This window comes from Dicentrarchus labrax, unplaced genomic scaffold, assembly GCF_905237075.1.
Source record: "Dicentrarchus labrax unplaced genomic scaffold, dlabrax2021, whole genome shotgun sequence".
In the NCBI taxonomy this organism is placed as follows: domain Eukaryota; kingdom Metazoa; phylum Chordata; class Actinopteri; family Moronidae; genus Dicentrarchus; species Dicentrarchus labrax.
Genome location: NW_026136712.1, coordinates 2695479 through 2713318, shown reverse-complemented (window position 1 = coordinate 2713318; position 17840 = coordinate 2695479). Strand labels below are relative to the sequence as shown.

The following is a 17840-nucleotide window of genomic DNA, read 5'->3' as shown; positions in this document are numbered from 1 at the left end:
TGTCAGCCCCGGCTGGTCCTGCTTTCCAACTTTCCAAACATTCCTCATAGTGATGCTTTAATATGAGTCCTGCTTCTGGGAGCAACGAAAGAACAAAGAGCATGTAGTACTTTTCTAATTGGTGTTAAATATATTATTATTTCTATACGATCGACTTGAAGCTCACCCTGTGTTATTGAAAATAAAATATGAAGTGGATCATACTGACTTTGACCTCAAATTAAACAAATTTTGCCTTTCCCTGCATCAGCACCGCAGCATTTATTGTTTGGTACACTATGCTATATACTATAGTGTAGTATACCATAGTGTCCTGACCGTACCACACAAATAATAACATTTGATGATAATAATGGAATAAAGATGATAATCATCAACCAATCCTCATGAATTCTACAAAACCTTCCTGTTTTGTCTAATCACTGCATTGCAGTTTCCTGTGAGTTTCACCAATAATAGAACCCCCCTCCTGCAATCCTTTCCTTGCATGGGATCAATAAAGTTGATCTAATCTTATCTTATATTGTGTCTGTTCACAAAGACAGAGGACACATGTGATTTATTAAATTGAATAGACTGTTTCCATCAAATATAGGAAGGACAAGGGAAATGTAGTGAGGGAGGGGTGGATAGAGCTGGGGCAGGAAGAGAAGGAGGGGTTAGGGTAGCTCATGGAAAGAGAAAGACAACACGTATTTCACTTCCAAAGGTCTGAAGTCTTCTGAAATAAGCTCGAGCTTGTCTTTTTTCAAAGGCCCGGCTGATGTTTGTCTTTCTCAGTGAGGAGTTTTTCAAGCTGGTTGACTTTCTTCTGCCACCTCCCTTCCACTCTCTTCAAACCTCTGGACTCTTTCCACTTATCAACAAAGACTATCGTGCTCTTCATGTCTTCTTTCTGAGCGCAGAGGCTCTGATGAATAGATCTGCTCATCTCTCTTTTTCATGTCCTCATCTGCCTTCTCAAGCTCTTTATTCAAATCCTTTGAGGCAGCTATGGTTGCATCATATTTCTTCTGCAGAGCAGAGAGATGGTGAGGAAGAGAGCCAATCTTCTCTTCGTCCATGTCCTCTTTTGCCATCTGGAGGTCAGCTTTAACTTTCTGTTTTCTCCTTCAGTGATGGATAGCTACTTCTGGAAGAATCCAAGACTCCTCTCCTTCAGGGCCATGGTTTTTGCTGTGATCCTTAACTTGTCTTCCATTTCTTTCATTTCACCCTCCATCTGTCTCTTCATGTCCTCCATCCCTCTCTTAAACGCCTGTGCTCAATGAGCAAAGAAGTATATCTTTTTCATATCACAGAGTCAGTTGGCTCTACTGTTCTTTACCTGAGAGTAGTCACCTGTTCAGAATACTGCAGGGAAATATGTCATATTTATATTTATACAAGTCTGAATAGAAAGCCATTGTTTGTAGAAAGCCAATTGTTTGTTTTGTATTGTTTATTGTTGGCCAAAATCAACACCATTTGTCATAATACATAAGTTAGTGTCATGGATCACGTTAGCTGGTGAAGTCATTTTACAAGCTAATGTTAGACAACTAACTTATCCACTCACATTATTTCTCAGAGTATTTTTCTAGTGATACCATTAGTGAGCAGGCAAGCTAAAGTTAGCCAGCTGTTGCTGAGCCAAAGTTACCTGCAAATGGAAAGCTGGTAAATATCAAATGAAATGAATGAATAAATATTGAATGAATAAATCTATTTAGTTCTTTATGCCTATAGCAAATACATACCCTCAGCAAGTTATTGTGAAACGTAATTTCATTATTAATTTTCATAAGAATTTTATTAGACATCATTTGGATTTCATTATAGACATCTTGAGTTGAAAATGGCCCTTTTTTATTTCATACTGTCACTTTTGATCACATGGTCGTTACTCCCTCCTCACCTTTCAGCCTATCACATGTCGGGCGGCTGTGGCTCAGAGGCAGAGCGGGTCGTTCCTTAATCGGAAGGTTGTGGGTTCGATCCCCGGCTCCTGGTGCCACATGTCGAAGTATCCTTGAGCAAGATACTGAACCCCAAATTGCTCCCGAGGTGTGTGACTTTGCCATCACTGAGTGAATGTGTGTGAAAGGGTGAACGTGGCACGTAGTGTAAAAGTGCTTTGAGTGGTCGGAAGACTAGAAAGGCGCTATACAAGTACAGGTCCATTTACCATGTCCCCTGACTAGTGAGCTCAACTGTTATCAAATTAATTTACTTTTAATTTTGAGCATAAATCTTTTTTATAATCTAACATACAGTGTGAAGACTGACAGAGCTGGAGGAATATGAAACCTTCTTCTCCAAACAGAAGATCAACCTTTACATGCAGGGCTAATCAGATAACTTCTAATCTTACTGTTATAATAGTTATGGTGACCGGTCAGACTGTGTTGGTATTTATGTTTTATTATTATATGTACACATATCACATAGTTGGGTGAAAATTGTATATTATAATTGATATGAATCTGCTGTCAGGCCAATCAACTTGATTGTTTGTGGCATCTGCAAATTAATAACTTAAAGGTTATTAGCATTACTAGCATGATCATTTTAAAGACTCAGGGCTTTTTTTATCAGCTAGTTGAGCTAGTAATAAGCTAGTTAACTCTGTATGTAACTGTTCGCCAAAAATGGTCTTTTTAATCTGATATCTCCTCTTTTCACTTGAGTTTAATAACTTGCAATAACAGCTGGAAGTTAAAGGTCCAGTGTGTAACATTTAGGAGGATCTGTTGGCAGAAGTGGAATATAATATTCATAGGTATGTTTTCATTAGTGTATAATCACCTGAATATAGGAACTGTTTTAATGTAACCTTAAAATGAGCTGTTTTTATCTACAGAGGGAGCGGGTCGCCTTCCATGGAGTCTGCCATGTTTAACTGTCATGTTTCTACAGTAGCTCAGAAGGGACAAACCAAACACTGACTCTAGATGAGGCCATTTGTGTTTTTCACACGTTTTGCAGCCACCATAGTTCCTCACTGGCACTTGGAAAGGGAGGGTGAAACTTTTTGAGTTGCAGTTTGAATTTAACTACACGGCTAGATGTCACAGAATGCTACACACTGGGCCTTGAGGAGACCGCACCGGAAATGGAGAAAACAAACAATGGTTGTCTCAGTTTTGTCTGAGGGGGGAACCCCAGTGTCAGACTTTAGAAACCCAGCTGCTCTGAATGGTATTAATCCTTTTCTGTGACAGTGCCACTATTGGCCCAGTTTAGGGGCATGTGAATGTTTATTCTGGCTTTCTTCCCATTCCACAGAATGTCCCTAATTAAATGATCAAACTGTTTAAAAATCCCCAGAGGAATGTTGACTGGCTGCTACTGCCCATTTATGGGTTTAAGCTGTGCCCTGAACTATTTCTTTTAAAGTTGTAAAAGAGATTCATATTCATATGACAAAGTTTATCATCTCTTTAAAACAGAAACCTCTCTGTAAATATTGTATGCTTGTGGAAGCCTCCTTGCAAGACAATATGAAAAAGATTAATCTCATGAAATTAAATGAATCAACATATTTTTTTAATGCTTATAAATTATTCTCTTATATTACATGACATCATTACATCAACTTCCCATAATGATTAACAAACTTTACATTTCAGCAAGTATGTCATACAATTTGAATGCCGTTTTAAATAATTGATTCATTCATACAATAACTGGAGAGTTTAATCTCTGCACCTGCATTCACTTATGTTCTATGATCAGAGTGGTACACATGCCATCACTTCCTCTCAGATAACACTGGAGAGAGCGTCGGCATCGTTGTGTGAGCACATTCATGTTTCTGTTCGGCCCATTTCATCAGTGAAACACTGTCGCAGGAAAAAAAGGAAATTAAAAAAAGGTATGACATTGTCAGTACCGTGTGTGTGTGTGTGTGTGTGTGTGTGTGTGTGTGTGTGTGTGTGTGTCTACAGGCGATTTGAAATGGAGCTGCTGACTGATGGTCGGATCGACTCTTCCATTATCAGAGCAAGGATGTGGCACATTTCCTTAGCCTGAAAGAGACATTGACAGATGGAATCAGAGATGAATGCACTAATGAAAGTTTTTTTCAAAGTTTAGATTTAAAGTGCCATATACTAACTCACAGTAGCTAACGGTAATTACCTAACCCTGGTGGGCTTTTTTTTTTACATTGCCTTAATGCTGTATGCAAAATTCAGTTTCTTTTTTCTTACCACATTAAAAGCCCATAAACAGAAAAGCATTGAAGATGTAATCCTTTTCTGTCTTAAACTGGGCTTGCATATTTGAAAAAGGTGATTAAAATGACCACAGTGCACAGCTGTCACACAAAAAAGGAAATTCGTGTTTAGTTGGCTCTGTGTACTGTACATGAACAAACATACTTCAGCCTTTACATACACGTTTATGTCGTGGGTATTTCACATTTCAATGATTTCTAAAACTGGTCTTTTTGTGTGACAAGATGGTCGGGAAATACACTTGTTGCTTTTGTGAATTTGTTTAGAGTCACAATGAGGCCCATTATGTAATTGCAGAGAAAATGATGAAGGACAAACATTTTCACAGGACACCATTATTTCTTTCTAAGTGCATTTTCCCACTGCTCATCATGGGATCATTCTCTTGTTGTTGTAAAATATTCAGTTTGAATAACTATGGGCCTCATGCAGCAACATTATCTTAAATTATTATCTTTCTCTTAAGAGAAAATATAAAAGAAGTCCAGAACTCCAGATCCACCAAACGTTTTAACCATCCAGATCTGCTTTTACTCAAGTATGCTGAACGATGAATCCCACTTGATCTTAAATTGGAGGCGTGTGGCTGATTGTTTGTAATTAGCATAGGTAACGCCCCTAAACACTATATAAGGGCAGGTGATGTGCCACGTAGAAATACTCTGACAAATAGCCAAGAACTGGAAGCATGCTAGATTGAATATATTATATATATAATATGAAAATATCAATATAAAAATAAACACACCAAATAACAAATGAATAGCTCAATACAGAGTATTAAAGTAAAAGTATAAGAGATCTATATGAAATTGATATATTGATGATACATATGATAAACTGAATGCACACACCAGGGTTGGGGAGTAATGGATTACATGTAACTGAGTTACATAATCAGGATACCAAAAAACAGTTACAGAAGAAAATACGTAATCAGATTACATTTAAAAATAAAAAATTTTAAAAAGTAAAAATGGGGATTATTTAACAGGATTGCAGTTTTAAAATCCATCAGTTTCTCTTTGAAAATACACAGAGGACAAAAACAATTCTGTTTCCATTTTCTTTTAAAGGGATAAATTGTTCTGTTGTTTGACCGAATACAGTTTCATCTTTTTTTTATTACAAATTTCATGTCGAGGTAACTCAAAAGTTACTTTACTTCTTATTGTGATACTTGGATTAGGTTTTATATTTATATTTTTTTATAATATTAAGTAACCCTCCCAACCCTAATGCAATATCATTGAAGGGTTTTTATAGTTTTAATAGGCATCAGTGGAGCAATAGTATTTTAGCCTTCAAATTTAATAATCCTATAATTATGCTAAAACATATAATCTAATCTGATGATATAATATTCATGGATTTTCTTTTATGTTCTTATCTTGGTAAGACTGCTCTCCACCACTCGTACAATGTTCTTTTACCAAAGAAGAGCAAAAATAGGAAAACATCCAAGAAATCGATGGGTACTAACAAAATAAGAACAAAATCATGGATACGGACAAAACTAAGAGAACATTTGTTTGTGTATCACTTCTTTCATGAGTCCCAATGTTAGAGAGGAATTAGATCAATATTTGGATCATCCCATTATGAGAGTGTCTCTCCTGTCTCAACCGCATTACCTCTACAGTAGCCAAAGTACAACAATAAGACCCTGACTGTAAAAGACAGTACTATGAAGATGCAGTCACAACTGTAAGTCATTACCTCTTTCAGATTAATGGTGATCGTTTTGGGATGAACTGGATTGCCATAATTGATGTTCATAGCTGGAGGTTTGCCTTTTTTCTTGGGAGAGATAGTCTGCATGGACTGCACGTCTGCCAGGAGAATCTGAAACACTCGCTCCTGCAGTAGAAACACAAATGATGAGCTGAAACTGGCTTTTTACATGAGTATAATACACTTCTGTTATCCACCAGGGACGCTGACCAGCTGCTGGCATGGTCTATATACTTTTGGGTTCAAACACAGGCTAAGTGCTGCTTCAGATGGAACTGCTTCTGACTGAAGAAACATCCCTGAAGGACAGGAGAAGATAAAAGGACAAAAAGCAGTTGTTATGGGGCATGAATTCCTACTCTGTTTAGCAAAGCATGTTGGAAAAAAACTGTACCCCTAAACCAGGAAAAATAATGCTAACAAATATGGCAGTACATGATGTCAAATATTTTTTAGAATGAAATCTGGTTGCAATTTGTCTTTAATATTGAGGAAATTACATATTTATACAGACACAGACACTGAGATCAGCTGAAGGTACCTGTGTTTTGGGGTGTAGGAACAGTATCCCCTCCTGGCTGATGCTGATCATACAGGGGGAGGGAAAGCCACGCTGGCTGACCTTCTGGGCCAAAAAAAGGTTGGAGCCAAACAGAGGCTGGGTGCTCAGACACTCTGAAACACAGGATTCACACAAAGACACTTATCTTCAGCTGGAGTGGAGAGGAGAGGAGAAGAAGGGAGAGCAGACGGGAGGAGAGAAGAGGAGAGGAGAGGAGAGGAGAGGAGAGGAGTTACTCACCAATGAATTGTATTTTGGCATCTTGAGGGCTGATGGACTGCATGTTGATCATCTGGCTCTGACAGTAGGAGTGGATCTCTTCAGCTTTACCTCTGAGCATGTTCTGTGGCAGGTACCCCTTTACCTCCGCCCTTGCAGAGAAATACAATCAGCAAGTGTCAATATACAATCCAGTTTGGCCTGTTAGTCAGCGTTGGGGTTGTGTTGACAACATAGAGGCCAAGATAATGAATATGTTACCAGGAGACTATAGGCGTTTGTTGGAGATGATCAGAATACTGGAAGGAAGTAATGACTGATCATTGCTGCCAGGTGCCACAGAGTGATACCTGGCCCCTGTGTTAAAGGGGTATTCCAACAATTTAGAACTGCACTAAAGAACTATTCCAGTTGAAACTTTTCGTAGAATGAAATCACTTCTTGATTTTAAGGGGTCAGGGAGAAAACCATCTATTTGTCAAAAAGAAACCTATTAAATATGTATGATTGTTAAAGTACAAAAATAGATAATAGATGCAGGATTGTACAAAACATTTCCAAAATAATTTGATCAATATTCACAGGAAATTGTTTAGGTTCATTGTACAATTTATCAGTTGTTCTCTACTGTTATTGTTGTAAATTGAATATAATATGAAATATACATAAAAGATGTCACTCAGTAATTAAAATCTACAAGTTGGAAAAGGCTATAAAGGTGGATTTTTTTGTTGCTGCTCTGTGCAGCCATATCACAGTAAGTAAGTAAGTAAGGCATTATTTATATAGCACCTTTTTAACACAGAGATCCAAAGTGCTTTACAAACAACAAATATCCATATGGGTATAACCATACCCAATCACACATACATAGGGAGCATGTAAATACAAACATAAGGAAGATAAAACAAGAGGGAAGGATAAATTAAAAGAGAGACGACAGATGAGAAACAAACAAGGAGATCTATAAAAAGCCTTGCCTGTAGAGGAGGGTTTTGAGTAGGGTTGGGTACCGAAAGGCGGTACCAATAGGGCACTGGTTCCGACTTAAACGGTAGTAACCAGACCGAATAAGAACGAACATTTCGGTGGCTGTCTTTTTTTTCTTTTTTACCTCCCCCCGGTGTTCCGGTGTCAACGTCAGTGCCGCTACTCAGCACACTTGTTGATCAGAACTGATAGTGAGAGGATCAACGAAGAAGCCGAAGGCAAAACGCTCCAAGGTTTGATAACCTACGTGACGCAAGGCCAAGCACTTCAGCAGCCGCAGCCAGTGTCGGCCTCGCCGGACAAATTGAAGAGACTCCCAGCCCTGCCAGTGTGGTGGTGGACATCACAGATGATGATGATCACAGCAGCCTTTCCTCTTCGGTAAATCTAGTAATTTAATGCCAACCGCAAATCATGCATGCATGACAAAGTGTGTGTGGTTTCGTTTTTTTAAGTACCGGTTCGAGAACCGTTTAAGCACCGGAACCGTTTAAAAAATACAGAGTAGGCACCGGTATCGGATCAAACCCAACCGATACCCAACCCTAGTTTTGAGGATACGGCTGGTTCTGGTTAAAAGTCTGGCGACTGCCTTTCCTACTGACTGTTAACGGTTTATCAAAGCTTGATTGAGGCACGTGTAGAGGGAGTTACAGTAATCTAGACGGGACAAAATGAAGCTGTGAATTAATTGTTCAAGATCACAATGTAATCTCACTTGCTCACTTGCTCACTTGCTAACTAGTTTCCATGCACCCTTAATAGCAACAACACCTAAATGAGTTAATTGTTTCAGATCACTGGAGGACAGGAAACTTTGGATTTTTGCTGTATTTCGTAGCTGCAGGAAACAAGACTGGACCAGTTTTGTAACATGAAGGTCAAATGTAATATACTGGTTGAAGATGATACCCAGATTCTTAGCAGTGGGTTTGATATTTGTGCGTAATGGTCCAATAAACTGATCAACTGCAGTGACAAAGTTTTCAGGGCAAAATAAAATTATTTCAGTTTTGTCAGGATTTAAGTGGAGAAAATTAAGAGACATCCAGTCTTTGGTGGCAGCTAAGCACTCATGGAGAGAGGACATATTGGGTTTTGCAGAAAAGTAGATCTGTGTATCATCTGCATAACAGTAATATGTTTGTGTTTGATTCCTTTTCTTTTCTTGATTAGTATTGTATTAGTGTGTGTGGCTCTCAGTGTGCGTGTGACTCACAGTAAGGGCAGGTGTGTCAGTCCGTGAGCCAGATGCTGCAGGGACGACAGCTCTGCCATCTGCTGGACTGGTGGAGAACCATCTGGAGCAAGAGAAAGCGTCAGCCGGCCACTCAAGTAGTCACCTAGGAGCTACACAAACACACAAACACACACACACACACACACACACACACACACACACACACACACACACACACACACACACATACACACACACACACAGAGAGAGACAATATAACAGTGAGCTGGAAACTGGATTAGTATGTAGAAATGTACTACTACTACTGCTCCTGTCTGATTCTGCCACCTGCTGGTAGTGGAACTCCAGATAAAGGTCACTGTTGAAGGACAGAGGGTTTCTCCACATCACTCTTCTCAGAGACAGGACGATGGAGTCGTCATCCATCAGGAAGTCGAACAGATACTCCTCAGCATGGATGGGACGCACTATCCCTTCTGATGGGGGAAGAGCAGAGGAGTAAGGAGAAGGTGCATGACACAATATACAGGAAAATACTAAACTTACTTCAAATCACATTTCAGCCATCTCATACTGTAAGTATTTCCTTTCAAAATGTTGTTGTATTTTGATAGTATTGTATGTTTTTAAATTAATTAATATAATTTTTTACCACTAGAGGCAGCTCGTACCATAGTTTGAGTTTAACCCAGGATTAGGGGTTCTTAGCTTAATAAAGCTGTATTAAATTCCAAAGACTGCCACACATCTATGAATTAATCCATTTGAAATTAGTTAATTAATGCAATGAGTGCTTTTTACATCAACAAGAAACAGTACCAGTGGGATTTACCTATATGTCGGTTGGCGATGAGGGAGAACTCTTTGATTTCTGTGGGATTTGAGATGCCCATTTCTTTACACAGCTCTGCTACCACATCTACTGCCAACTAGAGGAAGACAAACAAAATACAACCAGAGATATTGATAATAAAAAAGACTGCTGTTTTTTTTCATAGATAAGAAGGTATAAATAAATCTCACACTGAAGGTCCGAATCTTGATGGGGAAATCTACTCCTCCTGGCAGCTGGATAGGAATTCGTAGAGACGCTTTGCCAGCCTGCAGAAAGCCAAGACACATTCAAGACTAGTTCAGCTATAAATGCATATAATGGTGGTACTACATCATTAAAAAGACTGCTTTTATTTGTTTGAGGTGTAAGTTAACTTGCCAGAATGGCCTCCATCTCCACATGTGAGGGGAGGTTGCGGCGACCGCCGAAACTGAGACAACGCTGAAGGTTATCCTGAGACACACTGGCCAGCTCTGAGGACACATGTTTATGTTATTAAACTTAGAAATCAATATATAGCTGACTTATTTCCACATTACCATCAAATTTGTGGCACTGTGTATGTTATTTGACACTGATATCAGTGTGTCATCAACATATAAAAGATGGACGTCACATTTCCACTTCCTCTTATGGTACAAAAATTAAGCCAAAATATCCCAGATACGGCCGCTACCATCTTGCAATGTGACTTTATTTGGAGCCAGAGTCCACAGCCAGTAGTGATTGGGGTTGATGCATTGGTATCAAAGTCCCGTCCACGGCTGACTAAATCGCGAGCTGTGCTCAGCTGTAAATCATGACATGAAACCCCCTTCTTATAGCTTCAAATAACTAATTAAACCAAACTGATCTGAAAAATTAACACTTGAACATACATCAGCGTAATAAGAAACTATTTTTAGTTTGGCCGATGTCCCATCTGCTAACATGGAGGCAACAGGCTTTATGACCTATACTGCCCCCAGAGGGCGATAGAGATGTTTTGGCTTCAATTTTGGAGAGCTGTCGTGTCGTCCATTTTCATATATGTCGATGGTGTGTGTATAGATACCTTGGTATGGGTGATCAAGGTCCTGAGAGATTTCTTGAAGGTGATGTGTGACGTAGCGCTGCAGAGTAGCAGAGCAGGGGAAGAACCCGGTCACCAGGGTGAGCAGGCACCAGCCAAGTGTGCAGGTGGCTCTTTGGAGACAAAACACAACAATCAGTACATAACTGTTGTGAGAAATTGTCTGAAGTTTAGTAAAGCTGCAACGATTAAACCATTATGAACAATTCTGATCATTTTTCTCGAGGTTGAAAAATGTCTGCTTTCTTTAGTACTCTATGACAGTAAAGTGGATACAGTTTTCACCATTTTCTGACATTTTGAATCATTTAGATCAATTCTGCAACGCGGTGTTTCTGCAACTACAATCATTTGATTGTGACTCTCCTAAAATAAAACAATCAACCTCTACCATTTAAATGTAATCAACCTCTATGAATTTTAATTCACCCCTCAAAGTCTGTAATACATATAAACAGCTACACAAAATTGCAAATAGTTATTAACACTTAACCGCAACACAAGCTCTATATAACTGAAACTGCTGCGTTAAAGAGATATTGGGGAAATTACATTTTTGCTAATATTACAGATAAATGACTGCTAGCAAGTTCTGCTACATTAGCTTTGACTCTTAGCATCTGATATGAATTCCACCATAATATTAATTTATTTTTAAAATGTAGTTCAAAATACACAATTACTAAGGTAAGGTAAGGACACAATAAATTCACACAATAATTTAGAAAAATAGGTGTTGATCTTGACCTTGTTTTCCTTGATCTTGAGGGTAGATTAAGTTTATTAATCCCTGTAGGGAAATTATTGCTCTGAATTTGAGCCATCCAAGCAGTTGACAGCCAACTCCAGACCTGAGCCAGTGCCTTGGTCAATAAGTACGTAATAAGTTTAGAACAATTTATTTTAAAATAATGTTCTATTGAAATGGAATTATCTCATTTTACGTATCTTAACATTTAGACTACAGTTATGGGACATGAACAAAACTGGTGTTTGGATCCATAAAATTCAAAAACTGTTTTTCAGTGCTTTGTAATTCTTTGCAGTGACAAAAAAAATATGGATAAAACATTATTATTTCACAGCTCTGTCTTGAGTCCTATTCATAACAACGGCGTCAGACACTTTTGACAAGCACTGCACCATTTATCAATAAAGCACAGCAATGTAATGATGATGGCCAAAATGCCATTTATTTGTTGCTAAGTTAACTAATAATGTTCAAGACATCAAAGTTAACCAGCATGCTCCTATGTTTCTGTGTTGGGTACCACTGAGGTCATAATAACAGTTGTCCTTAAAATGCTAAATTTCTGCTGGCAAAATAGCACTTAAATAGTCTTAACAACCTACTAAGATTGATACTTGGTTAATTTAATGTGTAATTGTATTTATTTCCTGTTGTTACTCAGTAATAACATGTATTGAAAATATTACCAAAAACCTGTAATAAATGACACACACTCACTTGGTTGGGTTGTTGGTGGTTTGCTTGATGATCTGGCAGTAGATTTCATCTCTCAGCAGCTCCTTTTCCTTCCCTAACTGAACAGAACAAAGAAACACTTTAAATTCCATCAAACTCAGAGATACAGAGATACACAGACACAAACCCCATATGGATGCAGTCCATTAGATACACTGTTTGAAAAAGCACTGACCAGTAAGATGTCGTTCAGGCAGTCCAAGTGGGTGCTATTTTTCTTCACTGGCATGTCACCCATGAACTGCATCAGGTCTGGAGGGACAGAAACATGGGAGGATGACAGGGGAACAGACCAACAGTGGTCTCAGTGTGTGTTAGTACGGTTAGAGTGGATGCACTCACTTGTGAAGCACTGGACAGACAGATCATTGAGTTCAGGATCATTGTAGAGAATGAGGGACTCCTGTATGAGGACCTTGATAAAAGAAAAACACAATGCAGTTAGTCATCAAGATCTCTTATACAAGATAGACCTAAGAACAAATTACATATCCACATCACATCACTCCCCAGAGAGAGCCAGAGAGAGCACCTTTGGTTGAGCTCTTGTACATAGACGTGACGTTAACAGAAGTTTCACAGAGGTTACATTCTAAAGCACAAACACACACAGCCACGCCTCCACACAAACCTGCAGGAATGCCATATTTGTGGATTGTGTGTGAATGCAGCTGGAGTGTAGCTTTATCCTGTCTTCCCACAGTCAAACTGACACTGACACACAGACCTGCTGCTCATTGTGCATCCAGAACACAGACAGACAGGGAGCAGAGGACAGAGATAGCCAGAGACAGCGATGTAACCTGGTAGCTTTGTTTTTTTACAGTCACGAGTTTAGACCTTCCACGCTACCCAAAGGTTGACTCCCAGAATCGTCCGAAAATATAGGCTGGGGTCTCTGCAGATACAGACACTGCCACACACTTCGAGTAGATCCTGAATTTGTGACTCGAGTGTGACTCCAGTCCACACCTCTGCCAATAACTGCACTATGAACAGTTACAAACCATGGGATGTGATGTAAGAGCTATTATAGTGTCTCACCTCTGTGTGTTGAACAGTCTCTGAAAAATTCCTTCCACTGGCTGGCAGACCTGTAGTCCCCACTCTTTAACAAACAAATAATGGTAGCACAAAATTAGCCTTAACAAGGTTATGTGAACCCAAAACACTTGAACATAATCAACAACAATAGTTATCATCCTTCTTTTTCTTAATACCTAAAGTATTTCATGGCAAATTCAGCCATGGCTGAGTGGGTCTCTAATTCATGGACTGAGCCCCGAATTGAGTTCTGTGCGCTGCCCACATTTCCAATGACAGGAACTGAAGATGGGCCCTTGGCTGGACCAGCAGGTCTAGCAGTCCTCATGCTTTTCCTCCTGTCATCTCTTCGATCAAGGTGGAGGCCATGGTAGTCCGGGGCCGCAGAAGGCTGGGTGTGGTCCTCTGGGAAAAGACCAGAGCGTCCTCCCAGGGTGCCAAAACGCCAGCCTGGTGGAACACATGAAAATGTCACATGATGTGAAGGAGAAGGCATATCTAACCCTAAAAACTATTGCAAACATATGTCTGGCATCCGAATAATGACCTCACCTATCTGGAGCCCTTCCATTGGCAGCAGTTTGATGACGTCACCCTTGCTGAGAGTGAGAAGACTTTTGTCATCTGTCACAAAACTCTTCAGGGCAACCACATGGCCGGAGTCCTAGAGAGCAGGGAGAAGGACGTTAGTGAAGGTGATATATGGACCAAAAGTGATGTACGTAAGTACGTAAGTATCGGATCAACATGACCAAAAGATGCTACAGAGCATCAAAAGGAAAGATTGTGAAATATATGGTGATCATTAAAGAAAGAATAGGTACCCTGATGAGTTCCCGGAGGAATAACTGGATCATGGCAGTGATCTGAGGAGCTCTGGACGACTGCAGGACCAAGTCCTCACTCTTCAGCTCTAGTTCCACTCTGTCTGCACCCTGGAGGTCAACTGACAGCAGCTCTGCAAAGCTACATTCATGCAGACCTGAGTTAACATTCTGTGCTAGAAACATGAGCTGAAAGTGACTTATCAAGCAGAACTTGGAGAATAAGTAGAAGACACTGCTTGTGACAGCATTGCAACATATTCTACAATGATAACAGAAAATTTGAGGGGTGTGCTTAAAGCTTCGACATCTCAGCTCTACAGAAGTTTTTGCATCTTTCAGCGCAATATTGTGGTTTTACAGCCCAGAATTTTAAAGTTGAAGTTAAGGTTCTGCAAGTTGTGAAGACCTTGTTTTTCTTCAAGCATTTTTTTAGGTGGTTTACATTTAATATCAGAAAATTACTTTTTTAATATCAGAAAATTACTTTTGACAATTAGCCTTCTAGCAATCCCCAAATCTACGCTCAAAACCAAAGATGAAAGAGCGTTTGCGGTTGTGGCTGGAGAAAGGGTTCTTATTGTTATTATCTTGTAACTCTGCTTTTGAAAAGCGATTTATAAATAAAGTTTACTCACTTACTTAATTATTTACTTATTTGTGAATGTGAATTATGTAATTATGCATGTGTCATAATGTGTAGTTTCTGCTGTATTTGTGTACATAGGCTGCATGTTCACCTGTAGCTCCTGAGCAGACGGAGGTGTTTGGGGTTAATGCCTGATGCTCTGACCACCTTTAGGAGACGAATGCTGCGATGAGACACACCCAAAACCTGTGCGTCCCCACTGTCCGACTGCAACAAACACATACATAGTGGGGACACTTGTTAACATTCACAAGTGGTAAGTGGTTTGGCATCAACTAATGATATCTGGAAAGCCATGAAATCCCAGCCGGTATTAAATACTGTCTAAGAAATTTTGATCTTGTCTCTGAATAATTCTGCAGCACCACAGGGTTGAATTTCCACACTGTTAGAAATTAGTTTCCATCGTTTAAACTATGTATTGTGAGGTTAGAATTATGAGTTTTAAGCTGAAGATACTGAAGGCCTCAGGCCTTAGGTTAAGTGTTCTAATGCCTTTCTTTACCTACATAAAGCACTTTTAATTGCCTTTGTGTTTGAAATGTGCTGTAATGATAAAGCTGCCTTTCCTTGTAATGTCATAAAACAATGGACACTGAGATCTTTCACACTTAAATGATCCCCAACTTTGCCGTAATTTTTTGTCTTGCTCACCTTCACAGGGAACAGGCGGGTGAAGTAGTTTTCCCAGTTGTCTCGAGCAGCGATGACAATCCTCTTCTTCATGTTGTCATTCTGGATGGTGCTTATACTCGTTCCCACATTGAAATTTGCTACAGAGGGCAGATGGTATAGAATGGGATAAAAACTAATGCAGAAACAAGTTAGCAATAATGCACTGTACATTCAGTGTGTATTCCTTAAAACCACAACATTTGCGCCAACACTGCAACAAATGTAGCATCCAACTTCATGATCATCCATCAAAACTCTCACCCAGCAGGTCCTTCATCTTCCTCCTCTCCTCTCTGCTGATCCTCAAACAGCTGTCAGAATAGGTGTCCCTCATAATCTGAAAAACATCACATAATGACAATAAGTATGACGTGTACTGCCTCTGAAGTGCAATGGAGATAATGAGCAATAAATGGTTGGGTACTGTAGCTAAATATAACAGGATCAGTAAACTGCAGTATATAGTATATATAATATATATGATAGACCAACCTGTTCACAGAGCAAATTGAGGATGTAGGGCCGGTTGAACATCTCTCTGGGGTAGAACACCTGCACACAAATACATTATACTTTAGGTTTTTGAAGGGGCTTTAATCAAAAAGATTTCCAGTTCAAATCCCCTATGAAAGGCGTTATTGATGAGTCAAATGTACTGGTTTTGAGTGGGTCCCCGTTTTGTTTTTCTGTGCACTCGGACAACGCACTCTTGTCAATGCTTTATCTTATTCTGTTGATCTACAGGCAGCGTTTGTTTGTTTACAAGAAAACTCCACAGGGCACATTTAAGGTTCATGTTTAATCTCACACAAACAGGGAACCTGCATTCATGGATTGTTTAGCCACTGGGTGCAGGGGAAATTGTTGTTATGGTGAACAATTGGCTTTTATTTGGTGGTGTTCTGGCCAACCGGTGAATGTAAGTCTAAAATTAACTTTCCTATTAGCTCTCCTGAGAAAAATGTCTGGCTCATAAGCTGCTAAATGCTCCACTATCTTTGCCAGCTGGTCTGTTTGGTGCTGATCAAGTCATGTACAGTGAGTTTATCACTGCAAACAAATGCCTGCTGCTGCTGCAGTTTCATAAGAGCTGTGAGACTGAACCAAAACAGTTAAGTTGTGCACTGTGAAACCAAACAATGAGCTGAAAGACACCAAAACACTGCTGAGGAGAACTGTAGAGTTGGTGATAATTCTTGGTGGGTTCATCACTACGAGTGACACATTTTACATTCAGGAGAGCACCCAGAGGGACCAATCTGATTGGCCATCCCAAATGCAACCCCATTATCCTTACTTCTTCCACTCAGCACTATTTTCAGAGGCTGTAGTGGGCCCCATTTTAATGCTAGTGAAGATACTGGTATCATATGAAATTTGATTACCTACCGCATCCATTAGTACCAACCATGTGCATGTAAGGAAGGGGGGCAAATAATGCTCCAAAGTTAGGCTAAATTTTGGTATGGCAATTTTCAAAGGGATCCCTTGACCTCTGACCTCAGGATATTTAGGCAAAATAGGTTCTATGGGTACCCATAAGTCTCCCCTTTACGTTTTTTTGCATGTGGTAAATATTCATTATTTTCACTTTCTGCATACTGAGGTCCATGAACAGTATTGGAATTGCATTAATTGGGAATGACTGGAAAGCTGAGACCCATACTTTATGCCACCCCTGCATAAGTCAGTGCCCCACCCCAGTCAAAAAAATCTGGACACGCCCCTGTTCACAATACACATTCATTGGAATTGTTTGTTGTTCTTTGTTTTATATTTTTTAGGGCTTTTATTGCCTTTAATTGATAGTGACAGCTGAAGTGTGACAGGAAAAGGGGGAAGAGAGAGAGGAATGACACACAGCAAAGGGCGACAGGATTTGAACCCAGGAAGGACTCAGCCTTGGTACATGGGGCGTCAGTTCTACCAGGTGAGCTGTCTAGGCGCCCTGCATTTGAATCATTGTTAATATAAAAACATTGATTAGTGAAGCTTTAAGTGAATCACCGGCCTCCAGATAAATGTCCTCTGTGTGTGTGTGTGTGTGTGTGTGTGTGTGTGTGTGTGTGTGTGTGTGTGTGTTTGTGTGTGTTTGTGTGTGTCTTACTTCTTTTCGTAGGTACAGTTTTCCTGGCATGTTGGAGTTAGAGAAGTAAACGCCAGCAGAGAAGCGGTGGAGCTGGGAGCGAATGCTGTCTTCATCTAGCATCCCATCATCTACAGTTAATAAACAGCAAACAAAGGTCAATGACTGACATGAACTTCCTGTCATTGGATAACACTGGCCTATAAGCATTTGTCTCATATAAGAGGCCTTTTAATCCACATT

General features: G+C 39.7%; 1 protein-coding gene across 1 annotated transcript in view; it reads right to left on the bottom strand.

Annotated features, from left to right (window-relative positions):
- Positions 1-3506: 3506 nt before the first annotated feature.
- The window catches only part of myo15b (myosin XVB), a 50595-nt gene continuing 36261 nt past the window's right edge, over positions 3507-17840 (bottom strand). Inside the window, exons 46-67 of the mRNA XM_051416720.1 lie at positions 17619-17728; positions 16004-16063; positions 15773-15848; positions 15491-15609; positions 14928-15043; positions 14188-14329; positions 13916-14027; positions 13540-13813; positions 13364-13427; positions 12662-12734; positions 12495-12571; positions 12302-12378; positions 10816-10946; positions 10140-10234; positions 9950-10027; positions 9759-9855; positions 9254-9402; positions 8945-9075; positions 6757-6887; positions 6496-6629; positions 5940-6080; positions 3507-4010 (exon numbers count right to left, since the gene is read on the bottom strand). Of these exons, the coding sequence (XP_051272680.1) occupies positions 3924-4010; positions 5940-6080; positions 6496-6629; positions 6757-6887; positions 8945-9075; positions 9254-9402; positions 9759-9855; positions 9950-10027; positions 10140-10234; positions 10816-10946; positions 12302-12378; positions 12495-12571; positions 12662-12734; positions 13364-13427; positions 13540-13813; positions 13916-14027; positions 14188-14329; positions 14928-15043; positions 15491-15609; positions 15773-15848; positions 16004-16063; positions 17619-17728 (2474 nt within the window). The 3' untranslated portion in view covers positions 3507-3923. The remainder of the gene's footprint in view (positions 4011-5939; positions 6081-6495; positions 6630-6756; positions 6888-8944; positions 9076-9253; positions 9403-9758; positions 9856-9949; positions 10028-10139; positions 10235-10815; positions 10947-12301; positions 12379-12494; positions 12572-12661; positions 12735-13363; positions 13428-13539; positions 13814-13915; positions 14028-14187; positions 14330-14927; positions 15044-15490; positions 15610-15772; positions 15849-16003; positions 16064-17618; positions 17729-17840) is intronic.